The sequence below is a fragment of the Taurulus bubalis genome, assembly GCF_910589615.1.
Source record: "Taurulus bubalis genome assembly, chromosome: 1".
Taxonomy (NCBI): domain Eukaryota; kingdom Metazoa; phylum Chordata; class Actinopteri; order Perciformes; family Cottidae; genus Taurulus; species Taurulus bubalis.
The window spans coordinates 23132421-23142635 of NC_136589.1; the positions used below are offsets into that span (position 1 = coordinate 23132421).

Consider the following 10215-nt stretch of genomic DNA (forward strand, 5'->3'; position numbering starts at 1 on the left):
ATGAGATATCTAAAATCCCCTCGGTATCCCCTTCAAAGTTGAAACTGTACACTGTCGGCCCTTTCTATCTGCAGCACTCACGCCGCAGATAGATATTTTTACATTCAGCTCGTGCATTCTACCACATCAATTAGGCAATTATGGACCGAGTGTCCACCCAATCACGGAGGTCAGGTCGAGCTACCGACGATGCATCGGTGATGTCAACGTGGAGATGATATGCAAATGTTTGCCAGGGGGGCACATGTACAATGTACTGGTTAGGGCGTACTTAGGGGGTTAGGGGCTGAAAATATATTTAACACTGGGGTACATCCCTGAAAAAAAGTTGAGAACCACGGACTTGAGAACGATGGTGCTTTTGTTGGTGATGGGACCCACAGGGCATCCCGGGTGCACGTCATGTTGGTAATCTATGTGTGGCCATTACTGAGCCATTTGGACAGTTTATCGATCAATTACAATACAAGGGGGTCATCGATTGCCACACAGTCAATGCTCAGGGTTGGAAACAACAACAAAAAAACACGTGATTGATCATATGTGAGAAACACATATGAATCTCTCTCTCTCTCTCTCTCTCTCTCTCTCTCTCTCTCTCTCTCTCTCTCTCTCTCTCTCTCTCTCTCTCTCTCTCTCTCTCTCTCTCTCTCTCTCATCCAGCCGGGTTGCGAGACCGAAGCAGCCCTGCGAGAGAAACAGCGAAGGGGGGGGGGGGGGCGAGAGAAGGAAACCGGAGCGACGGAGATGGCGAGCGTCAACATGGGGCCGAGACCGCTGCCGCGTCCGCTGCTGCTGCTGGAGCTCGCGTGGGTCCTCCTGGCCGTCCTCGCGCCCGGCGTCCGAGGTCTGAACGGCGACGAGGACCAGAGCCAGGACAACGACTGCAAAATGAAGAGCGTCACCGTGTCGGCGCTGCCGTTTCTACGGGAGAACGACCTGAGCATCATGCACAGTCCTTCGGCCTCCGAGCCCAAGCTGCTGTTCTCCGTGCGGAACGAATTTCCCGGGGACATCGTGGTGGTGGACGACCTGGAGAACACCGAGCTACCGTTTTTCGTCCTCGGTGAGTGCCCTGAAACACAACGCCAATTGAGCTGATTGAACCCCCCTTCCTCCGCTTAATGTTTTACAGCGGAGTACCTGTCTTGTTAGCTTAGGCCTGGTCCGATACAATGTTTTCCCTGCTTCGAAAGACTCTTTCGGCTATATAACAACCCTAATTGATAACTAACGCCATTAAGCAGCGCGTATGTGTCATAATTACTTCAGTCAACGGATGGTAATTAGTTCAGCGACTGTTATTGATGATGCCGCGGCGAGCTAAGTCACTTAGCACTTCCCATTGCAATAATAGGCCGCATAGCAGCCTAATGCTAACACAATACTATATGCATATATATTTTCTCCCATTGAGATATTGGCCATATTGGTGTCAGACTATAGCGTCCCTTTCATGACTTGCACGGTCCCACTATCGCTAGCGTACGCGCGTGGCTCGGTTAGCTACATGTGTCGGCAACTATAAACACACACGCGCACACTAGAAGCAGGTATGCAGCCAAACTGCTGTCACTTTAGTGCAACTTTAGACGCGTCTCCATGTTTCGCTGTTTTTACGTGGTGCCTTCAGGGACGTCAGCGTCCTGTGTGTTTTAGTAACTGAGGCGGACGCGACAGTTCACGCCGTCCTGTCACTTTTACCGGCTTTAATGAAACCAAAGCTTGACACCTAAGTCCACTTTCACCTGGCGTTCATTTATGCGAGTTTGGCAGAGAGAGGGGAAAAAAAGTTTGCATCGTGGGCGGCCGCTGTCCGTGGTGCTGAACGGCCGCTGCTGCTGTGAGGGTCTCCCCTTGCTACTGAGAGCACAAGTGCACAGTGGGTGGCTCTGTGTGGTTCGCAATATTACATTTGATGATTGATTACATATCCAGTATCCTAATCCCCTAGATGGCCATGACAATCACGGACATTTTACTTTTTCCACCAGCATTAAGTATTACGAATTCAATACTGTAATACTTGAAGCATTAAGAACTCAGAAGAGTTCATTTCATACCCGCTGAGCTTTAAATCACCCACATTCAGGTTTTTTTGTTTGTTGTTCAACCGGCTTAAACAACACATGCAGTTATGCAAACAACAATTTATTTTTCCTTTCGATTAATCTAGTAATGGTTCAGACTCCAAAGTATCAGAAAGTAGTGAAAAATGGCTATCACAGTTTTTTCAGATCCCAAGATGAAGTCTTTAAATTACTTATTTTTATTGGGAAAGGAGTGAGCCTTCTCATCTCTGTTGAGAGTTGCACAGAAAATGGCGGCGGGTAAAGACAGGAAGTTTAAAAAGATTAAACATGACAGTTTGCTTTTGTTGTTCTTTTATTACCGCAAATAAATGTAACAGTGTGTGTCGGGGCAAGTACATTTATGACCCAATTGCCTGGACAAAGTCTGAAAGGGTAGGCTTTTTTTTTCTGACCTACCTTAACCTTTTGTTACTTGATGCTACAGACACATTCGGCTTGATACTCTTAAATTATAGAGGTTCCATAACCAGTCCTTAACTTGAGAGAGCGTCGGACTTAAAATGACCGATTCCGATACATGAACTTGCGTATCTGTCAATATCGAGTACTGATCTTGATGTTATTATCATTTAACAGCTGTCTAGCTGTATGGATGTGATATGATTGCTATCATCGTTTCCTTGCTTGGCTCAGTTTAAACCTGTTGTAAAACCCAAACAAATACATACAGAGAATAAATGCCATATAACTTATTTTTTTATCATATAGTTTGACAGATTGTTGACAGACATTTCACTAGCTCGTACTGAGCATGTGCAGCTCTCCACAGAGATGAGACTGAGGGAGATCCAGAAGTAGACAATGGAGAAGTATACTTATTGCATGTTTTGCAAACACAACTTACTTTATTTGTTTATATTCGTCAGTACTTCAGAAAGCACTGCAGTGTGTATATAATATAATTCCTATGTGTGTTTTAAATGACAGACATATGGATTCCAGGGATGTTTGCAGTACTATTGAGTGTTTACGCCATGAGACCGTGCTGACTCTTTTGAGTAGTTCCTTTTAAAGGCAGTTAATTCACGACGGAGTGGAGGGGAATAAGCGGAGGTAAGCGCACAGCAGAAGCGATCTCACAGGACTGGCGTTGCATATTAACAAGTCCGAGTTACTGTCTGACATTACTTAATGTAGCACTCTACTCCAGGACGAAAAACTTGTTCACATCGGGGGCGGCCCGACACAATCCATGCTGCAGGTTTAGTGTCGCTGCGACCCAAGCGTGAACACTGGAGCAGCTGCAGCCTTTCATTTATCTATTTCTTTTTTTTTCCCTTCTCTTTTGTCTGTTGCTTGATTTCCTCTGCTGTCTAACAAAACCTCTTCTGTGAAACACGAGCTGCTGGCTTTGAATCGCAACAAACAAGAACTTCCACCCGCCGCGTGTTGTCTTCTGAGGAAAACGGAATCAATTTAACATTGTGCATTCGTATCGATAACGAGCAGCGATTACATCCAAACCGGTGCTTCAGCAGCACTGTGGTGAGACGCCCGCTGGACTCTGTTCATGTAAGCACCAAACCAACAGCCTCGTTGGGATTAATGCAGGTCATGGTTCCTCCAGCAGTGTACGCCTGGGACATTTTGCCAGGTGCTTGGCAACCATACGTCCAACGTAAATACACAGCTTGTGGCAGGCCAAGTCGGCAGCAATGATGACAGCTTTCTTCTGAGTTGACGGGATTAGATTTTGGAGCACTTTACTGTATCTGCTCGCAAACGGCCCAGACAGTCTTTAGGTTTGAGGAACTTACTGGATACGGCACAGATCTGTAGTCGATACTTATTGTGTTCAGTAGGGGAGTGTTCAGTGTCCTGGACTGTTTGGTCATTATTCAGAGGTAGAGAGGCACTAATTGCGCAATTGTGGATTAACCACTGTACATGTTTATAGTTATCTACACTTCACACTTAACATATTATGTTACATACATTATTTGCATTTTTGCACTCTCCTATTGTTTGCTGTTTAAGTTAATTTAATTTAATTCCTAAATGAATACTCTGTTCTTCTTTCTTTCATCCAGCTATTTTATTTTATTGTTATTTTTATCTTTATTCTTATTAGTATTCTTATTGTATATATCTTATATATCTTTCATCCCTGTTGTTTTTGTATCTTATCTTATTTTCTGTGTAAATGGCTGCTTCTCGACCCGAAATTTCCCCTTGGGGATTAATAAAGTATATATTCATTCATTCAAAAACCTGCCACTGTTGTGTAAAGGCTTTACCGCTGTGGATTGCTGTCAATTCAACACATTGTAGTCACAAATTAAATATTTTTGTATTATCCAATTAGCATGGTGAGCAATGCAGCACTGTCCTACCACCCAATGGACTGGTTATTGCTCCTGGGAGTCGGTCAGACTCTCAGTTGAAGAAAAACATTCAACCATAATTTGCTCAAAGTGCTTCCTTCTCTCTCCATGTGCATGTTGTTTTGTGGTTTCCTCCTTACACATTGGGATCGACAAGCGAGGAGGGAAATCGGAAGAGCCATGATCGAGGAGCCATGAGAGCGAGCTTCCAGGAAGTGTTTTAATGCTGGACACGCCCCCCCACTGTTCATCTGTTATGTGATTGGACGCTGCAGCTGAGCGGACTGATCGCTGGAGTTTCATGTCAGTGAAGACGATCACAGATTAAACTCAAGTTATATATTATATCTGTTTTCTTATTCACCATCTGGTTAAAATATGTTCATTGTAGGTCTGGACAACAAAAGGAACACAAACAACTGTCTTCAAAGATTTGATCTGTTGTTTCCCTCAATAACTTTTATTATGTATGTAATTAAAAGAGAGAGCTGGAGAGACAAAACTTGTTTACAACACGTAATGAAGAGAAACTATATTTATATTGTGGGTTATTTTATAATGATGTCACAATCAGAATTTCAAAACCTAGCGACGTAAATAATAAATAAGACTTAATCCGCCGGTAGAATCGATCCTGCGCGTATAAGCAGGACACAGAACACAGTATATAAATACTCAATGCAGTTTATTAAACGGGTAACAGACGACATAACAGACGGGTAACAGACTCATGATAACTTTGTCTTTATTAATATAAGTAGTAGTTTAACACCATTAAATCAACTGAAAACATACGATAATTTTTATCAATATAAGTGCATTTTTATTGTTTATACCTGTGATCAGCTATCAGTCGGCCGCAGTCATCATGAACTGACGTCGCCTCACGTGACGCTTCAGAGGAAAGGACGTCTCATATCTCTGAAAACATATTTCCTTTTTAGTTTTTCTTGTTAGCGTTCCAATATGCAACAGAAGATCCGCAGAAAGTTCTCTGAACGCTCCTGGTGCCTAATCTGCTTCATCGTTCCACCATATGCTCGCCGTACGCCAACACACCCGCTCACTGCTTCCTGTTACAGTGTTCGTTCACATTTTGCGACAATATCAGCCCATTTAACCTACAGTGCGGAGAATATGTACGGAAAGTGGAGTAGCGTGTGCTTTCAGATGTTTTTTGTGCACATTTTAATACTTTCTTTGGCAACTGACAGGACTTCAGCCTTCCTTTCAGCGCGAAGAGCGTCTGACAGTAAAAAGACTGAGCATCACTTTATGCAGGTTTTGACCTCGGACCCTGACCACTTCCATCAGTTTAATACACAGCAGCTGTGAGTCCTCGCTCCTCTCCCTTGTCTCATCGGGACACCTCGTCCTCGGCTAACCTCCGGTAATTATTTGTAAGTGTTTGAAGACCTCGGAGAGACACAGAACAGACAATTTTCTTTTTTTATAACCAAGACTCAATGTTCTAGTTGAAGGTGGAGGCATAAAGTTGTTAAGCCTCATTTTGGGAGGAGGAGGAGGAAAATAAAAGTAAATCTTATCATGAGGCACATTGAGATTCTTTTATTTTCCTTAGCCCATCAACCTCTTTTGATGTAGCATCATTTCAAAAGTGTATCTCCTCCTATGGGTTGGGTACCATTTAAATGCCCCCCCCCCCATACATTTTCGTGGCTCACATTTTTTTCTCGCCAAATTGCTTCTCTGTGTAGCAGCTTAGAACTAATTTGAAAAGGGGGATACTCGGTGACTGACAGTAAATTTTAGCCGCAGGACCCGCAGCCACTCGTTAGTGTCAGAGAAGCCCGGCAGCCTTATTAGGAATTTACTCTTTTCGGTGTTGTGCCATAAAGTGTGCGGAAGGTGAGGTAATAAAGTCGCCCTCCGGGACGGACCGGAGCCGTATTTGCTCTGGCAGTGATTTGCACATCTGGGCCCGGAGTCTCGGAAGTATAGTCGGCCCTTTTAACTGCTTCACATCAGCTTTCTCCGACAATAATTCGGCTGGTACAATTCCGATCCACTCCAGAGGAAGTTTTGCATTGTTGCATTAAACGCCATTGCTGTTTGGCTTTAGGTGTCACCTTGGTGTCCAAATCACTGGTATTTTTCTACATTTTCAAATGACAGTAAAGATGGCGGGACATCTAGACCTGCAAGTTGTGTCACCTTCTAATGGGTGGCATGCAGTGAGAATTGCCGTTGGCCAGGGGGTGCAACGGAACACGTGACGGTTTTGAGTCACAGGTCGAATCAGCAAAAATAAAGGGAGCAAATATAACTTTTAGAGATGGCCCCGATCGTGTTTTGCAGCTGGCGATATCGATTTGCCAAACATCGATGAGCCATGTCTGCCGATACAGATGTTTTTTGCTGTTGTTTTGTTATTACAGCTGGTATACAAGGCTCAAGACTTTTTTTTTTTTCATAAAGAATCATTTCAACCGCCCCAAAGTCTGTGTAAACCCTAAACAAATCATCCTTTTACCTCTGTAGTCATCTATTGTGGTTATTTGTAAAAAACTTGCAGTGCCAAGTTCTTGTTAACTTTGACTGAGGAGCAATAGAAAGCATCCTAACTGGAAACGTTGCAAAGTGGCCTCATGGTTTGTGCAGAGCCCAGGACGGGAGGGCTTGACAGCGGCTGATTGAACCCGCCTCGAACATCATTGGTACCCAACTACTTGGACAATGGCCGGACTTAGAACTTGCACAGTTATTTACAGTCCAAGGTTCTCCTCAAAATACTTGTTTTTGCCAACCAACCATCCAGAACATTGGAATACATACAGATTTAAAAACAAAGACAAAGCAAAGATTCCCACAGTTGAGAAGCTGGAAACATTGCTTTTCTGCCATTTAAGTAATGGAATAATTGCCTTATCATTTCCGCTCTGAACATGAACATGCAATACAATAAATGCTTCGCCACGCTCAATCAGACAGATGCCTACTGAACCCCCACACCCCCTAAAAAAGAATTGTTATTATAAAGCATTATGGGTTTCTGCTTCCCCATGACTCCTCCACAGATTCCTCTCCGTTTGAGTGAACACTGACCAGCTGCTTCCCGGCTGCTGGCTGAAATGAAAAAAAACTAAAGTGTGGCTTTTGTCTTTCATTATGAATACCGGTGGGAGGGGATCCACAACTCGAATAGTAGCAGTTAACGCTGTTCTGAAGCGCATTTCAGCATCAGATGAGACAATGGACTGTGGCTGCGTTCCCACGAGCAATTAAAAAGGCCCTAATATACTTGGTCATAATGAATATGTTACAGGGAAATCTTAATTCCCCTCTGCGTTGGGTGTCGGAGACACTTTGCTGAGCTTAGTGAGCACACGATTTGTTTATTAATTGGATTTTTCACCCTGACTAAAATGCCCTTTTCCCAGCCAAAATTTCTAACATGCCAACATACGAACAGCTACCGTACCGACCCATATTATCGTGAATTATTGGACAGTTTCACCTCTCCAGGCCTCTAAAAAAATAAAATAATTTAAATTAATTTTTACCTTTCTGCTGGCCTTTTTCCTTGTCAAGGCCGTGTTCACAATCAATGGAGACAGTGATTTCAATTTGCTCTTAGAGACAAAGAAAGATTAATCCACTTTTACAAATTCGGATGTAAACCTAAATAATGATGGCGAAAAATATTTATTTTATTGTTTTTACTTCCCCAGACTTTACTGCTCTTTCGCATGTCAACAGAGCACAGCGGTTGATTACTGCACACCACTGACAGGTCGGCACATTCTGTAACGTTCTGTCATTAAGGGTTTGCACGTTGAGGATTTTTAACAGTTGCTACTTGAAAGTGACTTTTCGCCCGGTCATTAAAAGTGCTAATTAGCTGACTTATGACTACACAAACTGCTGCTTCAGACGTTTCCCGTGCCGTTCATCCTACTCTCTGAGACTAAAGTAACCGCGCCACAGCACACAGGCTTTGTTTTTTCTCTCCAGACAAAACAAATAGGAGTAGCGCCACCCGGTCTGCTCTGGTGGCCGGTCCGGTACTTTTGAGTGTTTGGAGCTACTTTGGTGGCTCGGTTGGTGCCGTTCCCTCCACGAACTCTGCATTAATCTTTACGCTTGTTGGTATTGCCTTTTTAGTGCTGGCATAAATCTCTCAAGTAGGAGACACATTTATATGCACATAAAAAAAACACAACTTTTATGTGATCAAGGCAATGATGTGAAAGTGTGTTCGCAGCATATGTCAACTCGGGAAATTACTCATGTTCCCTTTCCATCCTGAACGCCGATGTTATGCTGGAATGACATGTTGACTATTTGAGTTATTTAAAGAATTTACCATACGTAAATGTACATATTATTCATGTTGTGTGCTGATGGATATTATATATAATATTATATATACATCTATCTTCTGAAAGAATATATAAATATATTTTATATATAGTCCATCAGCCATTATGACAAAATCCAATTTCCCAATAATGTATGGCTTTATTTTTGGGCTTTGCTCAGTTTTAACTAGGGCTGCAACAATGAATAGATAAAATTGATAAAAATTAATTATTACGGCAGTCAATAAGTCGCGGAGAAGAAAAAAGCGGACAAAAGAGCGGAGCAGAGCAACTGGCCTGCCATTGTTTCTGGGATTGGAGTGAGACATGAAGAAAGGTTGAGGTCGTCATCTTCGCAATAGAACATCTTTGATGTGACGTGTCGAGTCTTGGCCAATCAGCGTTAAGATGTCTACAGCGTCTTCATTTCCCTCAGACTTGTTTTTAATGGAAGCTAGTCCGCTTGCTATCACGTTAGCTAACGTGTTTGGGTTTTGTATTGTCGTTAAAGTTACTTTATGTTCCGTTACAGTTCAGTCTTGCTTGGAAAAAAACGTAACGTGATGAAACATGCTGTAACCCCCCGGTCTGGTTCAGTTCACGCTGTCAATTGTTAACGTTAGACCGGCACACCGGAGGATCTGGCTGCAGGTTTTTATTTTTTTACTCAAAGTAGAATGAAGCAAATCATGTAATTAGCCAACAACGTGATGTTGTGGTTGAGACCCAGATATTGATCAGATGTGAATTAAATAGTTTAAGAAAGAGGACGCTCTATATGTAACGCAGCTTGAAGCAGGGCTGAGATAAAGTGGAGGTCAAAACAGACGTGAAAGGAGCAATACAGCTTCCCACTGTCCCAGTATTTCATACATATTGATAAAGCAGGGTATGCTAAATGCAGTCTCTGCTCCAAGGAGATCAATTACAGTAAAAAGGGCTCACATTTGGCAGATATAAAGCATACATGTGTATGTTTTTTGTGTTAGTCCATTTTTATTTAATTTCTGTAATTAACAGTTTAGGAATGTTCAATGAGCAACCTGTTTGTTCACTTTCTGAAGATGTTTTGCGCTATCAGTTCTGTTTTTGAATAAAGGGTTGGAAATTAATGTTTTTTTTATTCAATTCATCGATTAATCGAAAAAAAACAACAACCGATTAATCGATTATTAAAATAATCGTTAGTTGCAGCCCTAGCTTTTACCAACAAGCCCTGACTAGCTATTTCTCTTGTAGGACATTGCTTCCATCCACACTACAGTCTAGGGTTGGGGGGAAAAATCAATACAGCAAAGTATCGCGATAGTTAGCGTGGCGATATTGTATCGATACACGGAAGCCAAGTATCGATCTTTTTTTATGTAGTCAATTATGGGAGGCATCGGAGAAAGAAATGCAAAATGCTCCGTCCGCGTGTAAATCAAACGTCTGGACTTCCTGTTACTCGTAGTGGCGCTGCTCCACAGCAGTTGC

At 42.7% G+C, this 10215-nt stretch overlaps 1 protein-coding gene across 1 annotated transcript in view; it reads left to right on the plus strand.

The window, feature by feature from the left end:
• Positions 1-726: 726 nt before the first annotated feature.
• Positions 727-10215, plus strand: part of astn1 (astrotactin 1) — a gene marked incomplete at its 3' end in the record, with an annotated part of 417666 nt that continues 408177 nt past the window's right edge. Inside the window, exon 1 of the mRNA XM_079222970.1 lies at positions 727-1066. Within this exon, the coding sequence (XP_079079096.1) occupies positions 748-1066 (319 nt within the window). The 5' untranslated portion in view covers positions 727-747. The remainder of the gene's footprint in view (positions 1067-10215) is intronic.